Source organism: Rhodnius prolixus, unplaced genomic scaffold (assembly GCF_049639745.1).
Source record: "Rhodnius prolixus isolate KJV_2025 unplaced genomic scaffold, Rpr scaffold_6, whole genome shotgun sequence".
NCBI classification, from domain to species: Eukaryota; Metazoa; Arthropoda; class Insecta; order Hemiptera; family Reduviidae; genus Rhodnius; species Rhodnius prolixus.
In genome coordinates, this window is record NW_027411634.1 from 35,145,749 (window position 1) to 35,173,504 (window position 27,756).

A 27,756-nucleotide genomic window follows, 5' to 3' on the forward strand; every position below is an offset into this window, starting at 1 on the left:
ACATGCCAACAATAACTTTGATGAACCAATTGGATCAGTTGTTATTTTGGCCAATCACGTGGCGCTTGTATTCAGTAGTTTGCCAATCCAGTTAGAGTCTTGGCTACCCATAATCCTGTTGAAGGAGAGGATAGAAAGCGTCTAGTCTAGTGTTGAGTTCTGGTTTATAATAGTACTTTGTGAGTTTTTTTTTTGTTTCCAAAGGTAACTTAGTAGTATTCTCTCCTAAATATTTTTTTCGTAAAAGGTTTATTATTGTAAATAAATTATATCTATATCATATTTATAAGAATGAAACATGTATTCCAGCTTAGGTCTAGTGATGTTTAATCACAAAACATTTGTAAATTCAATATGTTATTTTTTGTGTCTAAAGTTCTCCGGTTTAATTATTGTGCTTTATTCTAGTTGTGGCTTAAAACATGGCGCGTACGAAGCAGACAGCACGTAAATCAACGGGAGGTAAAGCTCCCCGTAAGCAGCTTGCAACCAAAGCAGCCCGTAAGAGTGCTCCATCCACAGGGGGAGTAAAGAAGCCCCATCGTTACAGGTATTTCTTCGTTAAATACATGATTTCGTTTGTTATACTTTCAAGATTTTATATTCTAATATCCTAAGTGTTATTACATTGTAATTTTGTTAGAATGGGGTTAATAACATTTTTTCCCTCAGGCCTGGTACGGTCGCCCTTCGAGAAATTAGACGTTACCAAAAGTCTACAGAGTTACTCATTCGTAAATTACCTTTCCAACGCTTGGTTCGTGAAATCGCTCAGGATTTCAAAACGGATCTTCGTTTCCAGAGTGCAGCCATTGGAGCACTTCAGGTAAGTAAATAACTTAATTATCTTCTATATTACAATGTTGTTTTCTGTATTTTGCCTCTAATTTCCTAAAACTTTCACCAATAGGAAGCCAGCGAAGCATATCTGGTTGGTCTGTTTGAAGATACAAATTTATGTGCTATTCACGCCAAGAGAGTCACTATTATGCCTAAAGACATTCAGTTAGCCCGACGAATCCGTGGTGAGAGAGCGTAAGCCTTCACTAGGTCAAGGTATTTCATCTTCACTGCCGTCTGGAAGTATAATTCTACTATGAAGATCCTACCGGACAAGTGGTTATGGTTTATTAATTTTATATTAATTTGTAATGTACCTATCAGCCTGGAATCAGGTTAGACTGAATGTTCTTAGGTTTAGCCTGTGTCTCGGATATCAAATTAAAAATGTAGAATTAATTCACTGTCGTGTTTTTCATTAGTTATTTCCTATTTTTATTGATCTGTAAAAGTACCTTTGTAAAAGTGACCAATTGTAATGAGTTGATTGAAAGTGGGAGACTTTTTTGTATGCCTTTTTTTTCTATAAAGCAAGAAGTTTGCAATTTTATTGTGTTAATTTTATTTATATTTAGCTAGTTACTTGATAACATTTTATTATTCTTAAGTAATTGCAAATAAAGTAGTGTTAAGAAAACGTATTCTTTTTCTTCCTTAGATCTTCAATTAAAAGACTAGCCACAAAATCAAATTATAAAGGTGGTGAAATAAAACAAGTATTAATGAAAGTTTTTTAATGAGGATTACTGTGATTATAAGATAAATTTCTTACTTATCTTCTCCTTCAAGCTCTTGCAGTCTTTCTTTAATCTTACTGACATCCTTCCCACTTTCCTCATAATACTTAAGAGAGGTTCGGAGTTGACTCTGTTCAAGACCTTCAATTCGATCATATAACGAAGTACCTAAGAGTTCGTCGAGATCATTCTCTTCTCTTAAAACACAGAAGTATAATAAAAATATTGCTATACTTCCAATAACTACATAAGGTTGGAACCATGGTGATTCATCTTCTGGCATGCCGCGCCGAGTGAATTCAGCTTTCCATTCCGCAGCTTTGCTTACAGAATATTTTACAGGTGCATCTGAATATCTTTGAGTTCTTTGCTGGTAAACCCTGAAAGAATAAAAATATGAAAATACAGGTATGAAACATTGCTGTAACAGAAATATAAAACTTACCAGTTATTAGGATTTACTTTTTTTAAAATTCCAAAAGTTAGTCCATAATTGCGGAGTAAGGCCATTACGATATTAAACTTAGGATACGAACCACAATAGTTAGGTAGTAAAGGCAAGTAAAATTAAATCAATGTGAATAACAACCTAATGTAAATATACCAAGATAGAACCTACTAGCTGTTACATAGCCTTTTACTTAACGTAGTTGAAAGTGTGACATAACATTCATTTTTTACATTTATTAGCAATTTAATGGGTAGGAGGATTCCAGGTAAAAAACATAGAGGCGTTAAAGATCCTCTGGAACAACAGGCAAAGAGAAATGAAAGGTATTTTTTTAATATAGTGTGTCAACTTTTGAAAAAAATGTGAGTACAAGTTGCATTTGTATGCTTTGTCAAAGTTTTATTTAAAAGCTTATGTCGCTTTTAGAAAGAAGGTCTATTGTTTCAAAGTGAATTGCGAGTGCTTCATAAGTATTTACAAAATAAAATCACTCCTAGACAAGTTGGTCCACCACTCTGTAGCGAAAAAGAAATCCTTTTACTTAAACTCACTCTCTTATTTGTATAGTATGCCATCACAAATCCACATATATTATTATTACAGGCTGCTGAATCTTAAATAAATTTGCCTCAGAAAATAGATTGATTATAGCTGAAAATTTTGAAGATATCAGGAAATCTCCCACGCCTCCTATTTTTCCTACTTAATTTGAAGAACATCTATATAGATCAGGAATTGTAGACAGAAGGTGGTGCAAACACCTTTGCAATAAGTTTTATGAAACACCTTTAAATAAAACGCAAAGCTGAACCTAGTACTATATTACAGAGTAATACTGCGTTATTACTTAGTTTTCTGTGCGTTTGTAACTGACTTCTCATCTATAGGACTACTTTTTCTAGCCAGTCATACTCGAAAATAAGTTGATTACAGTCCTTCACAGAGTTGTATTTCGCCCTGCTACAGTTCTCCTTAATTACTATAATAAGTATGATGCATTTCATGATACATTGCTCTAAGACGAAATTACAAAGAAAGGGCCAACTAAAGTAGATTTTAACCTAAATTTTTCACGTGCATTAATTATTTTTTACTCATATTAAATCCGACTGTTCAACTTTAAATTAATCGCAAGTACACGTTACCAATGGCTAATTTGCGTTGTACAATAAGGCCAAAAAAAAATTCTTTGTTACTTCGTTTATAGGTACAGATGTGTGCGTTGTTCAACAATGCCTTTATTGTTATAGATTAAAAAAGATAATAAATGCTCCGCCTATAGATCCCGATGATCAGGAAATTCCTAAAAGTGTTATTGAATTGAATCGCCTCAGGCAGTTAGTTAAAGATGGAAAATTGAAGAAACACAAGAAGAAAAAAAAAGTTTGCAAGAATTTGATCAATACTTCCAACTTTTTTAACCCTGGACCAAAACTTCCAGGTAATTATTACATATTTAAAATAAACACTTATTATTTTAGTTTACTGTTTTATTCATTTATATAAATTTTCTTCTTTTTCTTCGTATATATACTTTCTTATATATAAACTTTCTTTTTCTTCAATTCATTTTGTAGCAAGGATGTCTCCTAATTAGAGGCCTAAAGTCACAGGAACCACCATGCGTTCATAGCTACGGTTTTTTTCGTATTCTCCTAAAGTCAGCTTAGAATTGGCACTTATTTCATGCGAAGGTAGTTTTTTTTCCGAACCTACAGTCGAAGTTTGTCGGGAAATTAAAATCATATATAAAGGAATATTAGTGTTTTCTGTAATTAAACGAATCAAACGGCCGATGCCTTACAATTTTTAAAGAAATTATTATGTTATGATTATAACAAGTGGACATTCGTGAAGTGATTATCTAGGAATACTCAATGCTTTATTTTAATATTTCTTTCTACTTTGTTTGCAGGAATGACACAGAGAGATAAAATGCTGCCTAAACTTCAACAAATGGTAGGGGAATCAGAAGCACATTTTCTATATAGGGTTAACTCAGCAGCGGAGGACCTCATAAAAGAAGTATAATTATTGGTCAAATATTAACAAAGATAAAGCAAAAGTATCTTTCCCATTTCTCCCAAAGATTCAATTTAGAAAAACACACTTTCTATTACCTAAGTTTACGTTTTTTTTCTCTCTCTTTTTTTTTTACACATTACTTACCCATTTTTATGAAATCATTTTTGAAGAATCGCTCAAAACTTTACTAAACTTCAATAAAGAAACTTTCGGCCAGCCAGAAAATATTTTCAAAATCGGAATCCTGGTTACATATAATTTTTATTAATGTTTTATATTTTGAAATAAATCTATAAATTATCCTGAAATAGCTCTTTAAAAAAATGCTGAAATACTTCCTTGTCTGGAAGAGCCCTTTAGAGAAGTTTCCAAGAAAAATGTTTAAAAAAAAGGTTATTGAATTACTTGAACATCTGTAATAAGTTTAAATAAGGACGTAGGAAATGTTATCCGGTCAATCTCAACAACTGCAAAATCGGTTCCACAAAGTGAAACTAACTGTTGATCGTTTCCGGTTGATTGTGTGGCGAGTGAGATTCGCCTAGAATGTAAAGAGTTGTTTTTTTTTTTTGCATCAATTTCACTGAGCTGAAGAACGTCGAAAAGTGATGCTTCTTCGTTCAAATGAACTACCAAACAGATTTCATTGATCAGTTATGCGATTAGCAAATTATCAGTTTCAAGAAAAATTAGCTACGTATTGCATGAATCCTAAGAGTAATAACATACATAATACAAATTAGATTTGTATGTTTTACATTTGCATGTATTACAAAGAACAACAGCCTCTTTTGGTTAAATCTGTTTATAAAAGAGTGAAGTGATTCTAATTATTGGTTAATTGAAATAAAATATATCCCAATATTCCTTACTTTAAATGAAAAAAGGTTATTTCTAAAAATATATATTTTAAATTATGTTTAGGCAAAAATTGAAAGGAAGTATAATGTAACGATAAATAGGAATTCTGATGGATCCGTTGAGGAGATCAATTGTAATGAAATTAATGATAAAATTAGTAAACCTTCAAACATGGGGAAAAAGAAGAACAGTAAAAATACAACTAACGCTCTAATTAGTGGTAAGAATTAAATAATATAAAAAAAAACCGACATTTTTTTTCCGTAGTATATTCTTGTTTATTAACTTCTAAGTTAATTTTATTAATATGGGTTTTTAAAGAAGCCTATTTTTTAGATCCTTTACGAAGATCCTTCCTGCCTTTACAAGTAAATCAGATCTAAAATTAAAACTTTCCGGTGCGACAGTTCTATAAGAGTTGATCGTCAAAAACTGCACGAAAAAGCGTAACGTTGAAATACACCCAACTTTGACAATTTTTTTTTTCTATAAAAGATAAATTTCTCAGATTTTCTTTAAATTGTAGGGCAAATCCTCGCTTACAACTCTAATTTTTTGCAACAACCCAGATCTTATAGATTAAAACTGTCCGGTAGGACAGTTGTATAAGGGTTGACCATCAAAAACTGCACGAAAAAGCGTAACGTTGAAAAACACCCAACTTTGACAATTTTTTTCTCTTTTTCTACAAAAGATAAAATTCCCAAATTTTCTTTAAATCTTACTCCAAACCCTCTTTTATAACTGTAATTTTTTTGTAACCACCCAGATCTAATAGGTTTCGAGAAAAAAGTTTCCGAAAATGAGCAAAAACGGCTTTTTCAAAAAATGTTCTTGTTCTTCTTGTTGTTACCTTTTTTGTAAACAACGTAGCGCCTAAACGCGTGAACCGATTTTCATGAATGAGGTGTCATTCGATTCAATATTTTATGTAGATGTGCCTTTTGGGGGTCCCGACGCTGTACATCGAATGGGAGAGGAGTTAGCCCCCTTTATGTAAGGCCCCCTCCAAAATTATTATTACTAATTACTCTGTAAATCTTGGCCCGATTTTGATAGAATTTGGTAGGATGATAGGGTTAGGGCTCCCCTACGTAACATTAAAGCGGCGATCAGCTCTTACACTTGTTAAGGGGAAGTACAGCAATCGTTTCAAATTATCGACACGTGAACCGATTTTTATGAATGAAGTGTCATTCGAATCGAAATTTTATACAGATTTGCACTTTAAAAGTCTCGGCACCGTGCCTCATAAGGAGGGGAGTTTGCCCCACCCAAATAAGGCCCTTTCTAAAACTATTATTACCAATATTTCTATAACGCTTAGTCCGATTTTGATAAAATTCAGCTCGAATAAGTGGTTAAAGCTCCTCTACGTTGCTGATTCTCTTGCTCCTACTAAGAGGAAGTACTGCAATCGTTTAAATTATCAATGAGTGAACCGATTTAAATCAATGAATTGTTCGATTAAAAAATCTTTGCCTCTTTGCCTTTTAGGGAGAAGTACTGCAATCCTAGTTTATTTTTCTTACTCCTCTTAAAAGGAAGTACTGAAATCGCAGTTTAATTTTGCTATTTACGTACAAATACCTTCCTATGTTATTCAAAACGCTTTCTCAAAAAAATTGTTATTGAGGATGGTTTGGGAGCCGCAACTACAATCATTCTTTAAAAAGATCTCTCCAGTGGTAGTTAACACCTTATCAGGTTATAATGATAGAATTGCTTATTCCAAATTTTAAAAAAATCTGTAAAGCAGATATGTAACTTTGTAAAATAGACAAAAAGGAAAATCTATCCAAAAGGTACAAAAATCTCCTTAACAAAAACTTACAGTTTAAAATGTTAAGTATAAGGGTTGATTAAACGCCAAAAGGTACACAAATCAGCGAGTACCCAACATTTCATTAATACTTCATTAATATTTAAGTAATTCTACTGCATTAATTTTCATTAATAAGTTATTTTTTAGAATTTATTAGATATCACAGACCCTTATGCTGGCCACTTCATTTATATTATTTTTTTGTTATAATTATGATAAATCACATATACGTACATGCATGTTAAAGTAAAGATAAAGTTAGAGTAGGCTACTGTCTTGAATTCGTCTTACCGAAATATTCGTGAGCACAATTAACACACAGTTAATAACAAGTAGATTATTAAAAAATAATTATTCATTTCTCTAGTGTAATTTAATTTAGTCCCCCTAATTTTACTTATAGTAAAATACTGGAATAATTAGCTGTCCTAAATATATGCATATCTTATTTACTTTATATTACATATATACAACATTGTGGGAAGAACACCTAGATGGAGAATGTAATTGAAGAAAACTATGTTATTTGCGATAAAGCCAGATAATTATTACCTATTATTATAAACGTTTGACTACTTCATACAATAACAATTACTTTAATCGAAGAATGAACTTAAACCGACGATTTTTATTTAAGAAATAAAAGTAAATAAATAAAATAAACAAAATCATTGATGTAAGTTGGTGTAAGCATTTTTTTAAACAAGGTTGTGAATTTTTTAGCCTCATATTTTTATTATTTTTTATAACGTTTTTCTTTTTAACCTGTAATTAATAGTTTGATTATTATAAATAACTAGATATTACAGTCAATCTACAGTGCTACTTGAACATATATTTTGTAGACGAAAATGGCCAGCATAAGGGTCTGTGATATCTAATAAATTCTAAAAAATAACTTATTAATGAAAATTAATGCAGTAGAATTACTTAAATATTAATGAAGTATTAATGAAATGTTGGGTACTCGCTGATTTGTGTACCTTTTGGCGTTTAATCAACCCTTATACTTAACATTTTAAACTGTAAGTTTTTGTTAAGGAGATTTCTAAAAAGGTTGCTGAAAATGAGCAAAAATTGTTGTTACCTTTTTTGTGAACATCGTTACACGATGTTTATTTTCATGAATTCGGAATTTTATGTAGATGTGCCTTTCGGGGGTCTCGTCACTGTACATCAAATGGGAGAGGAGTTAGCCCCATGCATGTGAGGCCCCCTCCAAAGTTATTATTACTAATAACTCTGTAAATTTTAGCCCGATTTTGAGAAAATTTGGCAGGATGTAAGGGATAAGGCTCCTATACATAGCATTAAAGCGACGTTCTCTTCTTACACCTATTAAGGGAAAGTATGGCAATCGTTTCAAATTATCGACGCGTGACAGATTTTCATGAATTAAGTGTCATTCGAATTGAAATTTTGTACAGATTTCCATTGTAATTGTGCCTCTTAAAGAGGGGAGTTTGCCCCACGCCAGTAAAGGCCCTCTATAAAATAATTATTACTAATATATCTATAACGGTCACTCCGATTTCAATAAAATTTAGCAAGAAGAACTGGTTAAAGCTTCCTTACGTGACTTTAAAGTGCCATATGCTCTTACATCTACTAAGAGGAAGACTGCAGTCTTAAAATTATCGGCGCGTGAACCGATTTACGTCAATGCATTGTCATTCGATTCGGAATTTTTTGTGGATCTCGACGTCTACATTAGAAACGGAGTTTGCCCCATTTAAGTAAGGCCCTTCCTAATAATCAATAACCTTCGACAAATTTTGATAAAATGTGGCAGGAAGACGAGTTGTTTTTATTTGACCGATTCCTCGCCAATTTTGAATCCTTAATTTAATAATTTACGGACATGAAACCAATTCATATTCAAATTTAGTGCTTATAAATGAGTTATTTGTAAAACTTTTAAATGAAATATAATATATCGCATTTTTTATCTGTCATTAATTGGTAGCAAATACATAAGTACGTACTAGGATACTATTCTTATTATTATCTTTATTTTTAATCATTTCATCAATGCAATAACATTTTATGCCTAATATTCCCAGGAGTTTGGTAGCATCAGTACTTGTTAAAAACGGGTATTCTTAGCTGTGGATAATATTGCTCCTAAAGGATCAATGACGTAAGGGCTTTTAGCTCCACGAAATACAAGGGCAACATCCTTGGTTGTAAACTCGGTATCTTCAATTAACTAGTATAATTTACTGAGCAAATCCGCGCCCTATATTGTTCTGTTATAATAGTAATCATCAAATGTTAATTTTTTTTTAGTAATTTTTTATCATGATTGTTGCTGTTATAGAAGAAAAACCTGTGAAATTAAGCAGGAAGAAAAGATTAAAGCTGAAAAAACGGGAGAAGAAAAATGAAGCAGTAGAATCTGCATTTGAATTTAAAACTGACCATGTTAAATTTGGAGAGGTTGCCCATGCTCCGCCAACCCTGCGATTTAAACCGAAAGGTTTATGTGATCAGGAATTTGACAAAGTAAGTTCCTTTTCGTTTTTATCACTATTATTTGAAACAGATTTTTGTTTTGCAGTGCTCTAATTTTACATAATGTAAAATCTAATGACAAGCGTTTCTCATTGATTACATTCTTTTTCTGAAAATGGCTACTGCGATTATCTCCATTCTTAATATTTGCATTTTGTACACTTTTTTTTTTTAAATAATTGTCTTGAATATTGATTTAGGTATGATCTGAATATTGTTTCTTTTTCTATGGGCAAGTATATTACTGAATGTTCGAAAAAAATAACTCAAAAACAAAAGACAGCAGGAAGCTGATTCTTTATAATTAGATTAGAGCTACCTGGGGAAATGGTTGTTACCTAAATAGTGGGAGTGTTAGCGTCCACACAAAATTTTTTTCCGTAGGAATAATTATTGTACATACGATAAGCAATGTTAAAATCAAAAGTTTTAAGTATAATTCGTTTTCGGTAAACGCTTGTGTCAGGAATAATCGTTCGTTTAATACTTAATACTTGCACTTTTTTGTATATACATTTTTTCATGTTCATTCTTAAAAGTGCATGGCTCCTCTCAGTTTTGATTTTCAGACAGGTTTTACGTCGAACTGCCGATTTGGTATGGATTTTCCGTGTCCTCTTAATTACTTAGGAGTTAATGAAGGGTTTTTAACATAAAGTGTGTCATTTCATTGGTTACAAATCAGTACAATTACTCTTCAGTATTAAAATTCCTATATTTATGATTATAAATATCTTTTAATTAAAATAATTCTAATAATGAATGGTTACGTTGTGATAGGATGGTTAATAAATATTTAATTTCTTAAAAATGTGAAACAATGTGGTCAAACTGGATCTGGGATACCTCTAGTTTATTTAGCTATTAAAAAAGTAAGTGTTCTCCATTGCCCTTATCTTTTAGTAATAACTTTCGAACGGTAGAATCCTATATTTTCATAATCGAATCTGCAAATACATTTGAAACTCCATTCTTTCTTTGACCGAAAAATATCTCAGCAAATTGAGGAAGAGAGAGTGTATATGAATAAGAAAATAAGAGAAACCTAGGAAAAAATTCAACAGTGATTTAAAAAATCCCTGAAGAGTTTTTTATAGAATGTTAAGTGTAAATTGTTTCAAATGTGAGTACTAGGTGGCGAACTACGGTCAGTGATCCACAACTGACAACACAAGTACATGCAAGTGCACATTAAGAATTGGCACGTCAAGAATACCACGACTAAATTCACATTTTCTATATTTTAGATCCTTCGTATTTATCAAATCTAATTTGATAATAAACATGTTTCCTTTATGTTTATGGCTTTTTTGAGCCAGTTAGGAGTTGATTTAATATTAGTGGCAGTAAAAAATCGGGTAAGTCGTAGTTGCGTTACATTGTTCAGACATTCATGTGCTCAAGATGCATTTTTTTAATGGATCCAAACAAAAGCAATTGTTTTTGGACCAATTTTTTTAAGAATAGAATTAATTGTAGTAATGTTAGGATCTCAATAATAAAGTTAAATGCTACAGTGAGTGTAGATAATAAAAAAGTCTGCTCGTTTGTTTTCGGAACAGTTTACGAGGTTCGTTCTACAATATTAAAAGAAAACATTCTTAATCGTAAAATATGTTATAAACTATTAATCGTTTAACAGAAAAAAGTTCAGAGATGTGCATCAAGTAGAAAATTTTAAGTTTTTAAACATCTGAACTTTGAAAATTTTGTATTCTTAATCATTTATTAATTGCTTTTATATGTGTTTAGTTTGAACATTAAAACAAACATTATCTCTTTCTATAAACAAATTTAGTGTTCTTAAATAAGTGAATATTGACTGTTTAGTTATTTTGTTGTTAAACCAAATTTATTTGTAATGTTGTTGACTAAGTTGAGTGATTGAGATTTATAAATACCGATCAAAAAAGGAGAACTTTTAGTGGTGGAAAGCAGCAGGCTTGTCTTAAATTAAGTTGAAAGTGTCCACACTTCGGGTTGCTGACCTCTGATCTGAGTTTTTCAAAGGATTCGGTAAACACAACTTATAGCAAATTCAAGCCTTTATGAAGTCCGTGAGTGGAGAGAATATTATTTCCTGTAGTAAATTTCACTGAAGAAGTGATTAATAGAAGTGGTATTCCCACCTACTGATTTAGATAGTACTAAGGAATTCTGGATACAAAAGATAAATAAAAGTTATGGGTCTTTACTTCTTTCATTTAATGGAAATGAAGTGCTAGAGTATTGAAGTAATGATTCTATTTACAGTAGTTCCCTTCCTATAACTAAGAGCAAATAAGAAGGTCGTAGCCACGTTATGTATGGTTGATTAAAAATTTCTTGTCTGAAATGCTTCCTCAGTCAAAATTATTATTTTTCTACGTTTCTTTTTTTTAATGTATTTTTTGATTTATCCTTATTTATTTTAAATTCCTGCAATATGAAACAGGTGGATTGAATAAATTTGCATATTAAAGAAATGATTTTTTTAATTTTTTTTAAAAAGAAAATTAGGAGATAGATTTCTCTTTTAAGTGTGAAGTTCTGAAGAACGTATTGAAGCCACAATCTGGGGAACTGCAACTTTTGTTTTTTCTTCTAAAGTCAGACAACATTATGTAATACTTAGGGTACTAAAATAATAATCAAGGACAATTAAAAGAGTTTAAAAACAATTACTAGTAAATTGGGTGGTTTTTTTTTTTATGAAAACATATATTACTGCTATTGACCCACATTAATTCTTTCCTGTAAAAGAAAACGCCTGGCACATTTTTTATAAATTAATTATTTCTAAGACTTTTGAGCGATGTATGTATCTTATCTATCAAGTGGTTCTCGTTGGATCATTTAAAAACAATTTATTTTCACTTTAATCAGTATTTATATGAAAGAATAATTCCAATGTAATTCATTCATTTTGTGTATTTTTTATCTAATAATAATTATTATCTATAATATCTAATAACGCTTTTCGTTCCATTTGAATTAAATTACTCAATACTTTATGCAGGATCTTAAAGACAGAGATGGATCATAATTATTTTATTATTATTTTTTTTTTTCAGCCTGGACATAGAAATCTTTTATTAAAAGCAATCATTAATCGTTCTAAATAATAAAGAAAAACTGAATACCTTATCCAAACCAAAAAAAGAAAATCACATATTACCCACACTAAATAATAATATAATAAATAATTACATGTAATCAGGTTAGGACGTTTCAACATAATTTTCTTTACTTAAAAATAAAGAAAATGTATTATAAACTTTGTTTTTATGTTCAGTACAAAATATATTGGAATCTTTATCAAGTTTTTGTTTGAAATAAAGATGCGTCTTTGTTTACATTTTACTTATTATTTCCTAGACTCCTCATAAAAAAAAAGTATTGTATTGTGTATAATCTTCTTGAACTTTGAATATTCACTCTTCATTCCTATTTTCTAACCCAGGGAACACAGATTTTGAGGTTTCTTCTGCTCAAAATATGTGATGCCTGTTTCTTTTTAGTGTAATAAATTAGAGTAATAGTTACTCATAATAGACTGGGATACCCACAGGAACGCTAAGTTTCTTTAAGAAGTGACTAAGCCACTTTCCCCTTCTGGATTTTCTTCTCCCGCTGTTAGCAATTGAGTTTTGAAATTGGTTTAATGGTTACTAGGTTGTTAATCTTTTAGATGTATTTTTATTCTGTACAGATTTAAATTCTTCTTACAATCCTTTTTATAGAAATATTTCTTCCTTTCTTTCGGTTATATGAGTCTTATTTGAAAATGCAAGGTATCATAAACAGATTAAAAGTAGCCATACAATTAAGGCTAATTGTATGAAGGCACTAAATATTGCATACTTCCTCGTGAATGGTGTGAGTAAAATAAATTTCAGCTTCATTCTTTCTGTCCATTAGTAGGAGCCGATTGTTTTTCTGGTTAGTTAGTTATAAATCAGGACTGGGGCTGTTTATTCAAATTTTTTAGTTTTGAATTTATATATTCATAACAGAATAAGATTTATCTTTTCTTTTACATCGTTAGCAATAAGAAGTTTTAGAGTTCTAGGACTGTATAGGTAAATACTTTGTTGAATAACTCCATTTTCTTATCATATTTCTTGAGCTTTTTATTTTTGTTGCTAAACACATCTATTCTAATTAAGTTTAATATGCTATTATATATATATATATATATATATTTGTACCACATGATTACTAATAATTTCCTTGTTTTTATTTTCTTTGCTTGTAGAAGGTAGATTATTCACCAATGGCCATAAAATACTTTTGGAAAATATTGTTCTTCTACAAATGGGTTTATTGGGGTTCTTCATCACTAAAATTTTTGAATTGAAAATTTCACACGTACATTTTTCTTCTTGATACAAACTTAGGTTTTGGTTATGTTCTGCTCTGTATGTTTCTTCCCTACTTTTAGCAACCGCCTTTAAGTACGGATTAGGATAGTGCTTTTTATCCTGAGTTACCTGTCCTGTCATGCAACAAAGACCTTCCAATTCTTCGTTTCCGACCTAGTGAATCGCGCATACGTTTAAAGAGAATCTCGTCTGTGCAATTTAAGCAAAACTACTATTTGAAGTACATTGTTTAGCATTTACCTATATGGTATTCTTCGCCGATAGGTGGTAGTGTCTTCATGTTCTGTGCCGTATATTTTTTTAAGAATGCTACAGAATAACTGCAGTTTGTAATCGTTGGCCTTTGTGTTGATCCATAAGGGGATGTACAGAAATTATAAGAGCCTCAGTTTAAAGAGCCTTTAAAAATAAATCACCTTTAATAATGATCTGACCGTATTAGCAGAAACAATAAATAACTTCTTTTTCATTGGCTGAGAAATGCGTACATTGCAGGTTTGCGAGAGTTCGCAAACGTATTCAATTGCATGGTTGTTTGGCGAGAATCCTTCATTGTTGAGGAGATGGAAGAATTATCAATAGTTTTAGTAGCTTTTTGTTTGATCACCCAATGTACTGCCTTTGTCTTCATTAGTACATAGCTTTGGCTGCTCTTTACACCATACCTTTTTTGTGCGCCAAAAGCTGAAAAATTTGCATATTATATCTTTATGTTGTAAAACACTCCATCCTCTAAAGAAGATGAGAAAACGGTACCAATATATAGTTTATAGGATAGTTTTTCAAAAGACATCCTCTACACATAGTTGAAATAGATCCTTCTCTTCATTGGTAAAGTAGTTTACAAGAACTGCAAAATAAGTTTTTTATTATAACATTTATTTGTAATCCCTGTTAATATATTATTTTTTACTAATTAATAGAATTCATTTTCAGAAATTATTAATATTTTTTTGTATCATTTGTAAAAACAAACACTCTTATATTTAATCTGCACTTAGTTATTCTATGCTGACAGGGTGGGGTAAAGAAAGATTTTCAAAAAGCTATGAAAAAGAGTGGTGGGTCATTTATGAAGATACGTGATTAGTATGATATTGTGTCTCCAACAATTCAGTACCTTATTTTAGTTAAAACTAATTAACGTAGTCTATATAATTTTTTTTTTTGCTTACATTATCCTATTATTAGAGGTGAAAAATCGGCACTATGTTTATCGTGATTGTGGAAGATAGCTGTGTGAGGTAATGTTATTAGTGGTTCTTATGTTTTACTTAATTTATAGAAGCATGATAATTACTTTAAGTATTATTTTTTCTACTAAATATTTGTCGATTACATTCTTTCTCTAACTATTATCTATTTTTATTTTTGTATTTTTCCCTTTAAAGTTGCATCGTCGGTGGTAGTTAACGCTGATTTATAAAAGTATTTTATTTATAATATATTATTTAAACAAATCTTTCTTTTTTGCATTATTTTAAAGCATCGTGTTAATGGAAAAAACAAATAAATTGTAAGCATATGAGCCTTTCGTGATTTCGTTTTCTCAATCAGTTGCTAGAATATTCTAAATCAGTTGCTGGAATATGTGCATTTTTTTCGTTTTGTTTTCAATTTTACAATTTTTTAAAAACGTTTTGGTGGTTAAAAGTGCAAATATTGGAACTTTATTTAGTGTTGATTGAAGGCGTTCCAAAAACCGTGCAGTATTTTATTTATTTACAACCTTAACATCAAATTCCTAGAAAAAAAACTTTTTAAGTGTCATATTTGTGTACAACATATATATATGTATATACATATATAGAATTATTTATCTGTTGGGTGGTTCAAGCTACACTCTTTCCTAGTATTTTTTCATTCTTACGTCTGATGGAGATGTACTATGCGTAAAATTATAATGACTATGTTTGCCCAGAGTACCTCAGTCCAAGTAGGTTTACACATCTACTTTCCCTATAGGTCCTGGCGCCCAGGCCTAGAATGTTGTTAATCTGAGGTGCCCGTAACGACTCTTGGATCCGAAGAGAAATGTCTACACCCTGTATTCCTCATAAAAAAAAAAAAAATACATCCGATCGAACTTTTCGTCGGGAACGTATTCCTTGCTGGTGTGAGAATACATGTTTGGCTCCTTGATATTTATTTTATGAGCTATTTGAACATACTAGAGTTTAATTGATGGAATCAAAGATTTTTTTTTTTTTCAAAACTTTCATACAAATTGCGCTAATTGTGAAAATTTACTTTATAATCGCAATAGTGCACTTCAGCAAGAGGAGAAAGCTTCCCCAAATTTTCTCAAATTAACCTTATAACTTATGCCAAACTTCTTTCTAAAACACGTTTAATTCGCATTTTTGTCAATAAGAAAGGTATTCTCTTTCAGATAATATGAAAATTAGGCGCCACGGTAGCCGAGAGGTTAGAGGCGAGACCTATAAAGCTAGTATGTATTGCGCTACTGGGTCAGATTCCCTGTCTTAGGCCTTGGATTTTATTTAATGATTAATAAAAGAAATTTATAGTAAAGTATGTTTTGCTAGTCACCTCCGTCCACGACACCTAATTGGTAGATGGACGAAAAGCCCGCCTGAAAAAATAGGCATTACTTTACTTTACTTACTTTTACTTAATATGAAGATTTTTCGATTTGAATTAGTAGTGTGAAAAAAGTTTAAGACAAATTCTCAACACGAAACTAATGAACTAATCTTCGAAGCTGATTAAAAACCTGAATAAAGACCAATTGCTATATTTCGAATACCGAAAACAAGCACATATAATGGATAATATCATTTCTTTCTGTGCAAATTTTGGACTTTATAAAATTAAATCTGTGAGTTAATATGATTCGTAGTAAACAAGAATTTAGATGTGAGTTTGTACCCTCTTGTACTGTAGCTAATGATAGAAAGTGAAATGTTTCAATATAGAAATATGTTATTCTAACAGAGAACCGTTAAAGACCGCAAAGTGCAATTCTGTATTACTTGAATTTATTACATTGATTTTTGGAATACCACTTTATTATTCTTTGCGTTTGTATTAACAAGCTTTTTACATTTAGAGAACAAAATAAAGAAATTACTTAATTAAATCTGTGATAAAACCCAAATACTCTCCTTATTCTTTTTTAAATAACTTAATTCTGCGTTGTTAAGGTACTTCTTAAAAAAAAGAAAAAAAAACGTTTATGATTAAAAAAAACCACAATTGTGCAATTTACAACGGTTGTAAATCTTTGGTTGTAAATTTTACTGTGACAATAAAATCATTATACTCCTTGTTTTCCCTCAATAACATTTTTACGCATGAAAACAATTTAAATATTAATTTGCTTTTCTCCCACTCTCTCTTTAAAAAAATAATGTTAACGTTAAACAAGGAAAAAACTTGTGTGAAGATTCATGGATTCATTCATTTTTTCTTTTACTATACTAAAATGCCATTAGAGGAAGCCTCTTTTATGTACAAGTTGTTGAGAGAAATCTTACAGTAATAATCTCAATAAAAGGACATAAAAAAGTATTATGAATTTTAGCACCACATTTACTTTTCTTATTAAATTATTAGAAAGTGGCCAGGCCGTACATTGCATTAAAAATAAAGGTAGGGGAACCTCCTTACACTTCTAGAAGTGCTTTTATTGGAGTTTTCTTAAAAAAAAAGAAAAAGATTAAAGTAAATATTGTCAATATAGAATTTGTCGGAAAGATTCGGTCTGGTCTTGTGATGGTTCTCAAATGGGTTATAATGTTTTCATACACAATCTCGTACCATTTTCTAAAAACCGTATTTCGGACTTAACAGTTCCCAAATCATACATTTCTGATTAAAAGTTAATACAAAACATTTGAAACGATTTTTATATTTGCTCTTCCTACCTGAAATAGAAAATTAAAAAATAAAAATTTAATGGTCATTGGCCTTTGCTATACAAAATGCATACTAAAATAATATTAAATATAATTATAATATTCCAAGTACTTGAGTTTAAGGAATTCGATTATTAACCAAATGTCATAATAAGTGTATTTTGATAGACAAAAAACGTCACTTACTTTTTAAGAAATGATATTCAGTAAAGTAATTAAATTATAAAGAGAATTTTCCTTTTCTCAAAAAAGTTGAATAATTTATTTTATTTATTAATTTTTAAGAGATTAAATAATGCTTGGTCTCTATCTTGCGGTGTAGAGGTAATTAATTAATCATTCATTGTTTAATTTTCCTAAACCCTGAAACTTGATTACAGATGGGCTGGGCAGGCGAGGCACAGGCCCCTAGGCCTAGCGCTTCAGTGGACCTGTACTCGGGTTAACATTTTTCTGTTAATTATTGAATAATATTTAAAAAAATTATTTGAATCATTGGCAAATATCAATTATGATTGCGAACGGATAGAAAAAATGTAGTAACCATGTTCTGGGACCTACTTACATAAATTTCGGTGAGATTGTTTCTTTCTGTAATACAATTAAATAAAACCGAACTGATGATTCAAATTATGATGGACGATAGACCGAAACCGGTAGAAATAAGAAATGCATGTGAGCTATAAGAATAAAATCGTCGATATTAGTTTAATTGTTTACGTTATAATTTTTTATTTTAATTTTTTTTTTTTTTTCAAGTTTTTATTTGTAAAAAAATTAAATCTGGTAACTGATATTGTTTAAGCTAATACTCTTTTATTCTAATCAAATCAGTTATTACTTTTTTTAGTTAAGAGGCCCATGTTAGGAACTGCCTTGGGCCTCGCATATGCAAACAGCGACCCCGAGGACAAGATGTTATTTATCTCTGTATTTAAGCTCTCTCACAATAAAGCTAGATTAAGGAGATAAATACTATTTGAATTATCAAGGTTTAATAGTAATAGTCACTGACTATGGAAAATACGAACAAATAAGATAATTTACAACTTTAATAAAGGGACAAACTAAGTAAACAGTGTTTCAATTTTTTTTTCTTTTTTTTTTGCAACAGCACTATTCTTATTCTAATTTATTTTTTATTTGTCGTACCAATTGTATTGCGATGACATAATTAATAAGAGTCTGCTATCACACTTATTGACCTAATTTATTTGCATGAGTATTTATTAATATGTCGCTTTTAAACAAAATCTATGTAATAAATGTATTAGCAGTTTGACTAGAAGAGTTTTCTAACTGTTTTTAGAATATTTAAAGAAATCAGTTTTACATTTCAAAAATTTTATTTCTGTCCTTTCGTAAGCACAGTTCTTTAATTTGCTTGAACATTTTTTAAATCTAATTTCAGAAAATTTTTCGTGTGATTTAAAGAATTAATAAAAGGACAAGCAAAAATGACATTTCCTGGGAAGATGGTAGACGATGCAACAAATACAACTCCGTATCCTGAAGAGAAGTTTCCACATGGAACTGAAACGATTAATGTTGGAAGTAATGATTTTATTTGTAAGTAATTTATTTGTTATGCACAATTCTTCTTTTATTTCTCAAAGGAGCATCTTACTTCTGCTATATATAAATATTAAAGATTATTATCATTAAAATTCACAATGTATGCATTTGTTTAGACAAATTAACATGATACATTTTACGACCTAAGTGAATGTAGCTTTAATTTACTTTATTATTATGTAAAATGTTATTACATTTTGCAAGTGCTGTTTTAAGTTTTTTTTCATATTTAAACTTAGTCATATCAAAAGAATCCTATGTATGTTTACATTAACTTTTCCTTTGTTCAAGTGGTAGAAGATCTCGGCCCTAGAAGAAAAATCAGCGTAAAAGAAAAAGTTGATTCCGTAGTGCCCTGGGTTGAAAAAAAAGTCAAGAAAGCTTGGACATATAAAACTATCACTAGAAGGATTCCATTTCTTTCATGGATTAAGCTGTATAATTCAACGGACGCTGTTGGAGATTTAATAGCCGGAGTCACCGTTGGCCTGACTGTAATTCCTCAGTCTCTGGCCTATTCTAATATAGCCAGGTTACCACCACAGGTTATCCCTATACATATTCCATCTTAATTTTTTAGGATCAAATAAATAAAGAAACTATTGTTGTTAAATTTCTTAAAACTTTGGTTTGTTGCACATTAAAGTCTAGATTTTCAGCTACTGCTCGTAGAAATTTGAATTTTATTTTATATGAGAACAAGAGATCATTTAGAAAAGAACGAAAAAATGGAATTATACCTAAAAACGTAATTTAATTCTTAATTGCTAAGGTATTCTTTGTTTGAAAATTTTTTGGGGCAGGGTTGGGAATCACAAAGCTCTTCTATGGTTTGGAAATTGTTCTACTTAGCAATAAAAACAACATTCTAGCAGTCAATGCAAAAAAAAAAATACGTAGGGAAGAAATCAACTAAATTTGGTTATTGCTCTAAATATTCACATGAAAGTCGATTTGTGGGTGCCTTAGATTTTGTTCTCCTCGAAGGCTCAGCAGCTCACTGCTTTGTGATAAAAATTTATTTTGCAATAGAAAGAACATGGTTTGGAGAAAGGCAGTGTACTAAGGAGGCTTTGGTGCCAATGTCCTCAAATTAGTCTCATTTTTAATGAATTACCAAAAAAATATTGTCCCACAGTCATCTCAATTTATTATTACCTCATTTAATAAACTTAAGATTTGCTGAAATTGCTGTTCAACTCCTTGCTGATTTACACAAACATATACAAAGGGACCTAAACATGTTAATTTGCTATGGTTTGGCTTTGAACACATTCCAAGTACTTAATATCTAGGTATTAAACGTGTCTTTATATATATATATATATAAAAAACAAATCGCCCTTAATAACACTGATTTATTCTTGTTGAGGAAATTATATTATATTCATTAAAACTAATTCAAATACTATAAAACTAAAGAAGTAAAATTTTTATTGTCCAAGTATAGAATTAACGTAAATTTTTAAGAAATATTGCTATAGAATGTGTGCTATAATCCGTACAATATGATTTAATAAGTGAGTTGTGATATTTTTTGTTTTTATTTATTAAAAATATATTTCAGTATGGTCTTTACGGCTCATTTCTCGGAGCTTTAATGTACATATTTTTGGGAAGCTGTAAAGATGTACCGATGGGACCTACTGCAATATGCTCACTTCTCACATATCAAACTGTTCAAGGCCTAGGGCCTGTCTATGCAACATTATTATGTTTTTTAAGCGGAGTCATACAACTCGTGATAGGGATAATGGGATTAGGTAAGTGAATGTAGGTATTAAGTCTTATTAATTTGCAAATATCACCTTTTTGAGTGCTAAAAAGAGGATTCAATAAAATTAAGCATCTCAAATTATTATATGTGGCCGAAATGGAGAGGTATTTTTTTCCTCACTCTACACCTTCCGTTAATTTTATTTTCCAACAAAATTAAATTGCCGTAAAATTTCGATATTTTGTGATTTTGAATTGAAAACGTTTTTTGTAAAGTGGAAACATTGATCCACATAAATTAATTACTCAAATCGGGCAATATCAGTAAAAAGAGAAAACGCCCCTTCTAGGTTTCATAGTTTATATATATATTATATATATAGTATATATATATATATATATATACATAGTACTGTAGGCTTTATAAATTCTTTAATTAAGTTTTATTGTACTCAAGAGTGGGTTTTAACATTTGAAAAACTTTATCTTTTTTTTTTTGAGTTACTAAGGAATCTTCCTTTTTTTCTTAAACATTTGTTTAGGCACCAAGGTAGTAACAGGATTTGAGTAAGAAAGTATTAAACATAACCGCAGAAAGAATCTCCTAGAAAATGCCTTACTTTCCCTCTAGATATCTCTTATTAGAGAAATATTTTAAGCGAAGTTTCTCTTCATACACGAAGTTTCTGATGTATTTTAGAATATGGGCTATAAGATATTCTTTCCAATCCTACCCTTTGCTATTCTCCGCAAATTTATCTTCAATATCAGATGTCGTCTCCAAACACTGTTTTTTTTCACTATCTACGTTTCTGTCTCGTACAGTAAAGGTCGCCGAAAATTTGTTGTGCGTGAAAATTGGCTGCTATTGGGAATTTCTTGTTGAATTTACCATTTTTCACTTTAGGTATTCGTTAAAAAAAAAAAAAATATCCATTTTGATATAATAAAATTAATCATCGGTGAAACATTTGACTATATTGTAAATTTTCAAAATAAATAAAGCTAAAAATCTAATGGTGTAAATAATCTTAATCTAATGTATACGAGTACATCTTCAAAAAAGTAACATTAATTTTTAAGAATGCACAGTTTGCAAAAAAATTCACTTTACTAAATTTTCACTTTTGTTAGTTAGCTCTAAAGCAGTAAATATTAATTTTAAAAGACATTTTTATTTCGTATAATTTCTTTTAAAAACTTACAATAATATGTATAATAGAGCAAGGATTAGGCTAAGTAGCTAGTACATGAACTCCCACGCGGAGAATTTATATTATACTTTTTTTCTTTCTAGGAGATGCTTACTTATCACTATTGGTTGGACAGTTGTAACAAAAGAACACTGTTCGGAGGCCAGTAATACACTGGAAAAGGCTCTTGATGCCACTCTTATATGTATATTAAATAAATAATTTAAAAAAAAAATTAAATTACAGGTATTATGATAGATTTTATATCTGGCCCAGTATCATCCGGCTTTACTTCGGCCGTAGCTCTATTGATCCTATCATCGCAAGTGAAAGATATATTGGGTATAAAAGCTGGAGGGGCAACGTTTGTAGAAATGTGGATAAGTATAAGTAAAGACATTGTTAATAGCAGTTTATGGGACACTATAATGGGAATTGCTTGTATAATTGTACTCTTATTGATGAGGGTATGTTACTACTTAAAGATTTTTATAAAGATTAAATGTATAATACTTATGAAAACTATTGAACATAAATGTATTTACATTTTTAGTTATTGTCAGACGTTCGTATTGGTTCTCTTGGTTCACACAGATTTAACACATTTAACAATATTTTGAATAAAACAATTTGGATTATATCAGTATCTAGAAATGCCATAATTGTAGTGATAAGCGGATTAATAGGATTCTATTTTGCAACTGTAATGACTGATGTTCCGTTTAAAATAATTGGTAAAAATAACTTTTATTTTATTGTAATAAATTATTATTTTATTAAATCAAATGATTTTATCAAAGATATAGTAAATTAATCGCCTATTTTTCAGTTCAACTACCAATTTTATCAAAGATAATCTAATTTTATTATGCTCCTATAATGTATTGCTAATGGAATTAAAAGAACGACATAATCTCAAAATTTTAGGTCACATACCACCAGGACTGCCTCCTTTTGAATTTCCAAAATTCAGCATTGAAAGAGGAAATGAAACGATTGGTTTTTTACAAATGTGTTCAGAAATGGGATCAGGCATTTTTGTTCTACCATTGATTGCTTTGCTTGAAAATATTGCTATTTGTAAAGCTTTTGGTAAGATACTTTTATTTAAAAATTTTTTTTCTTAACCTGGGGCATAACTGATAGCTTAGTTGCGCGTTTTACTGCTAATTGACAAATTTACTTCATATTTAATAAACATATTAAATGCTATATCTGATAATAATAAATATAATACAATTTTATATAATATTTTAAATAGAGCCCAATATGCTTCATCCGGTGGATTGGTGGAAGCATTGAATACAATTGTAGACAGAAAAAAAAGTGTAGAACGACGTGTTTCTTGAACATAAAATCTTTTTGAATGTAGTCAATATGTACCAATTTATATTTATATTTAGCAAATGGCAAAACTACCGACGCCACGCAAGAATTAATCGCAATAGGATTATGCAATATTGGCAATTCTATGGTCCATGGCTTTCCTGGAAGTGGTTCGTTATCAAGGAGCGCGGTCAATAATTCAAGTGGAGTTCGTACACCTCTCGGTGGTCTCTACACTGGTATAAACCTAACAGAATCTCTTTATGTATTCACTGTTTTATTAATTAATATTTCTACTAATTAATTATTTATTTCAGGAATTTTGGTGATTGTCGCCCTTTTATTTTTCACGCCTTACTTTTATTATATTCCCAAAGCAGCATTAGCTGCTGTCATAGTAGCTGCAGTAGTATTCATGGTGGAAGTTCGAGTTGTGAAACCAATTTGGAGATCAAAAAGTGATTTTTTTAAATACTTTACTAGGGAAATACCTTTTTTCAAAATTTTCAAATCTTGTACTGAGCAATTTTTTTATTTTAGCTATTTTTTTTTATTTTTTAATCAAAATTAATTAATAGAATGTATTAGTTAATTGAAAATTTACCTAATTTTAATGCAGATCTTTATACTTGTTTATGCACATTGTAAAAAGCTGACAAATGTTTTGCAGAAAGTGATTTAATACCAGGAGTAGCAACTTTTATAGCTTGCTTAGTTCTTCGATTAGAAATTGGAATCCTCATCGGTATAGGATTAAATCTAATTTCAATTCTGTACCATGCTGCTCGACCAAAGATATCAATGGAAATTAAGAAGGTTAGTAATAGAGTTGATAATTTCTGAATAGTTTTCCTTTTGTAAACTTACGAAGAGCTTTGATTTCAAAGAAAATTTTTACCACATCTCTTCTTGGTAAAATCATACTTTTAATAATATTATTACCTTTCCTGAGTTGGCATTGCTTGTACGTTCCCTAACTTTCATTTTTATGTCATTAATTTATATAGCACTTTGACCATCATCATGTATCCAAATTGTTGCCAAATTAAACTGATCAACCTAGAGCAAATTCACCAAAAGTAACTGAGAATGTCAGAAACTGATATTTTGAATTCTTGGGAAGTAATATCATTCTCCAACACCGTGTAACTATCTGGGCACCAAAATCTTCGGTGAAAATTTGGGAATTTCGTCTTTTTTAGAAAAAGAGAAAAAAATTGTCAAAGTTTAGTATTTGTCAACGTTACGCTTTTTCGTAACGTTATTTGATTACTCCAGGTCTGAAGAAGAGAGAACCCCCTTCCAGTTGAATCTAAATTTTTGCCCCTACTTATTCGAGGAAACTTAACATTTACAGAATTTTTTGTTACTGCTATCCTAACCACTGTTGATAGTTGCAAGAATAGGGTACTTTAAGTCAACGTCCGGCTTAAGATCCCGACAGTGCTTAGACTTCATTTTGGCATGGCTATGTGGTCATCTATTTACGTCTAGCATCTCAAAAAAGTAACAGATTAACAGCGTGCGACCCAAAGGTAACAAAACACTCACACAAAGATATCTATGAGTGTATGTTTGAAACTTTATAATTTAAGGTAATAAGGTTTAAAATAATAAGGTATAATTTAGAAATGATAATATTATTAAGCTTAAGTACACAATTTCACGAGAGCTATAATGAATTTGGTTTTTGTACTCCCTGATGTGTATAAAGCTTTCCCACTAAAAATAGAATTGAACTAAAAAATATTGAAATGTAAACATTTAACATATTATTATAAATATGTATTTTATTTTCAGTTCAAACATGTATACCTCAATTATTTTATATAATACATACTTAAAAATAATTTATCGTTTTAGAGTAGAGCAGGAGTGGAATATCTTTTATTAACGCCAGACCGTTGTCTGATATTCCCTTCCGTCGACTATGTCAGTGGACTTGTTACTAAACAGAGTATTAAACAAAATATTCCAGTAGTTATTGATTGTTCACATATTTACGGCGCTGATTTTACTGCAGCCAAGGTAAATATCCTGTAATAAATTTTTAAAAATAGTAGTAAGAGTATGAGACGTGTGAGAAGTAATATTTTATTTATTAACAGTTATTTAATTCGTGATAGGTAATTGAAATGCTAACCTTAGACTTTTCAAGAAGGCATCAACCCTTGTTCTTTTTTAATGTAAAGTCTTCGGTGGTGGCAGTATTTGAAGGAGTTCAGCCAAAAGATTTTATTACATATTACAATGAACATGAATTGGATAATTTATTAGCTGATCACATGTAAGTACGAATATTTCGAAATTAAAGGAATTAGTTTCTTTTATACGTGCGCACATATTTCTCTTCTATTTTCTTCTTTTTTTCAGGAAATCTTTGCAAAGTGGAATCAATAACATACAAACCATCAGTGGTAAAATTAGATGACATCGTTTTTGAAAGTGCATATTAGTATTTTTAAAAAAAATATTTATTAAACCAATAACTGTTTCTAAGAAATAAATGAAAATTTTTGTAAGATTATATATATATATTGTTACTGAACCTTTTTATAAGCATCTATGGTTGTTAGAATAGTTTTTGTAAAACAACGAAGCTAGTTTTGTTTAAAAAGAATGCACTAAGAACAAAGGAAGTAAACTAATTAACAATAATTATTTGTCTGTATTAGTTATTTTTGTGTGGTCTCCTCCCCTGATATTGTGCAACTAACAAGGCAAGAATTAACACCAATCCCCAGAATATCAAAGAATGTAAAATCCTAAATCTGCAAGACCCAAATATAAAGATGTAATAAATAAAAATGTAAAAGTAATTTGAGTTCCAGATTATATCTAAGAATGTATCGCCATCAGTAAAATGGGGAGCCAATTTGGATGCGATAAGAATAGGGTATAAGATATTTAATGCAATTAAAAAATTGCAAGGCTATGAATCTTGACATGCAGTGCTTTCAAAACTTGAGTGAAAATAAATACGTTTATCACATTCATCGCCTGTAGCCTCCGAAGAGCTCTAGGTTGACATAGATTCATTTAGAAACAGAAAAAAGTGAAACACATTAGTTCTATATGTACGCGTTCTAAAAACATGGACGGTCTGGTCGAATTATTAGTAGCCTAACAACGTTTAAAACTCAATGGACCCTTAACATAGCAGTCAAATCCTTCAATTCTCCAAATTAGGCTTCGATCTAGATAAGAGAGAAAAAGTGTCAAAATTGTGGTACTGTAAAGCGCGATTAAAGCTTCTCAAATTGGAAATGAAACCATAAAAAAATGAAAGGGATACCGCCCCTAAGTACGGCGCATAAAGAAGGAAGGAAGAAGTTTGCCCGTGAGCATGTCCAATGCTGTTCGCCGATGGAAAAAAATTCAATCTCGACGGTCCTGATGGTTAGGCTCACTACTATCACAACCTGCGGAAAGAAGAAAAAGTGTTTTTCCATCGGCGAACAGCACTGCTTTCCATTGCTCTTTCCATTGGATATGCTCACGGGCAAATTCTCCCTTCCTTCTTTATGCGCCGTACTTAGGGGCGGTATCCCTTTCATTTTTTTCCTTTGAATGTGAAGTGCTGCGCGAATGACTTTTTGAACGTTTTTCAAACTTGTGTCTACACCAGCTCTTGCGGCAATTTGACGGTCCGTTAAAGTAGAGTTGGAAGCTACCCTTAGAATTGCCCGTTTTTGCCGTGATGTTAGGGCAGGCGGTCTTCCAGGAGATTTTTTCGTCCCATAGCTTTCTGGAGCTTTCAAAAAGTTTAAGATCACTTTTCTACTCCTACCAGTATTTTTTGAAATCTCCGAAATGCAAAACCCTCGATTTTTCATTCGGAGAATGGTATTTTTTTTTTCTGATTTCAAAGTTTATGCAGGTCCCATTACAAAGGTAAATAGTTATCGACAAGAAAGTAGAAACACAACTGGCTAAGTCTTGTTTAATTGAAGGGATTTGTTTTTATTTGTAAATAAACAATAACTGTGCTATCATTTAGTCCCACCCAAAATCAAGTATTATTTATTGATTCATACAAATTATTATTATTTACAACATCTAATGAAGAAAATATGTTCAAACCACAGCAAAATAAGCCTTGATTGAAAAAATCATAATAATATCAATGGTTTAAATGTTTAAATGGAAAAGATGTGGATGGGCTATGTTTTTGTCCCGGACCTTATGTACGTAGGTTGAACTCTAGGTTGATGTAAGTAAACTCGATAAATATGTAAGAAAGAATTAATGAATTCTTGAAAATGCATCAAAACGAATGAAATTACAATCACAATTCTTTCAAATTTCCTATTAAGTACAGAAGTGAGATAGGCGTGTAATAGCGAAAATAGAATCAATAACCCCCCAACCATGAACTAAAAAGGACTAGGCTAACAGACTGGAATCGATTCAAATTTAGATTTTTTTTTCGGTAAAAAACAAGTTGT

The 27,756-nt window shown here is 30.6% G+C and overlaps 4 protein-coding genes across 6 annotated transcripts; 3 read left to right on the forward strand and 1 right to left on the reverse strand.

The window, feature by feature from the left end:
* Nucleotides 1-50: 50 nt before the first annotated feature.
* LOC141460690 (histone H3.3A) lies at nucleotides 51-1,477 on the forward strand. Of its 2 annotated transcripts, none has more exons than XM_074140953.1 (4): nucleotides 51-179; nucleotides 409-550; nucleotides 673-826; nucleotides 911-1,477. In XM_074140953.1, exons 2-4 carry the CDS (start codon nucleotides 423-425, stop codon nucleotides 1,037-1,039), a joined length of 411 nt encoding a protein of 136 aa, XP_073997054.1. In that variant the 5' UTR covers nucleotides 51-179; nucleotides 409-422; the 3' UTR covers nucleotides 1,040-1,477. The 2 variants fall into 2 exon arrangements, with proteins under 2 accessions (XP_073997054.1, XP_073997053.1); XM_074140952.1 differs by having other exon boundaries at nucleotides 58-204.
* Nucleotides 1,478-1,559: 82 nt separating this feature from the next.
* On the reverse strand, nucleotides 1,560-2,364 carry LOC141460689 (uncharacterized). The gene is made up of 2 exons (XM_074140951.1): nucleotides 2,023-2,364; nucleotides 1,560-1,957 (listed from the first exon to the last, which is right to left on the reverse strand). The coding sequence occupies exons 1-2, from the start codon at nucleotides 2,085-2,087 to the stop codon at nucleotides 1,609-1,611; spliced, it is 414 nt and encodes a 137-aa protein (XP_073997052.1). The 5' UTR covers nucleotides 2,088-2,364; the 3' UTR covers nucleotides 1,560-1,608.
* On the forward strand, nucleotides 2,275-17,944 carry LOC141460455 (uncharacterized). Its single transcript, XM_074140452.1, has 7 exons — nucleotides 2,275-2,351; nucleotides 3,279-3,469; nucleotides 3,944-4,053; nucleotides 4,978-5,134; nucleotides 9,060-9,244; nucleotides 17,784-17,822; nucleotides 17,879-17,944. Exons 1-7 carry the CDS (start codon nucleotides 2,275-2,277, stop codon nucleotides 17,942-17,944), a joined length of 825 nt encoding a protein of 274 aa, XP_073996553.1.
* On the forward strand, nucleotides 9,105-25,835 carry Esp (Epidermal stripes and patches). 2 transcript variants are annotated; one of them, XM_074140902.1, is made up of 13 exons: nucleotides 9,105-9,244; nucleotides 18,910-19,067; nucleotides 19,365-19,618; nucleotides 20,641-20,836; nucleotides 22,229-22,449; nucleotides 22,536-22,716; nucleotides 22,910-23,074; nucleotides 23,386-23,547; nucleotides 23,626-23,766; nucleotides 23,979-24,124; nucleotides 25,172-25,336; nucleotides 25,435-25,595; nucleotides 25,682-25,835. In XM_074140902.1, exons 2-13 carry the CDS (start codon nucleotides 18,956-18,958, stop codon nucleotides 25,737-25,739), a joined length of 1,962 nt encoding a protein of 653 aa, XP_073997003.1. In that variant the 5' UTR covers nucleotides 9,105-9,244; nucleotides 18,910-18,955; the 3' UTR covers nucleotides 25,740-25,835. The 2 variants fall into 2 exon arrangements, with proteins under 2 accessions (XP_073997003.1, XP_073997002.1); XM_074140901.1 differs by lacking the exon at nucleotides 9,105-9,244 and adding an exon at nucleotides 14,691-14,861.
* Nucleotides 25,836-27,756: the final 1,921 nt, after the last annotated feature.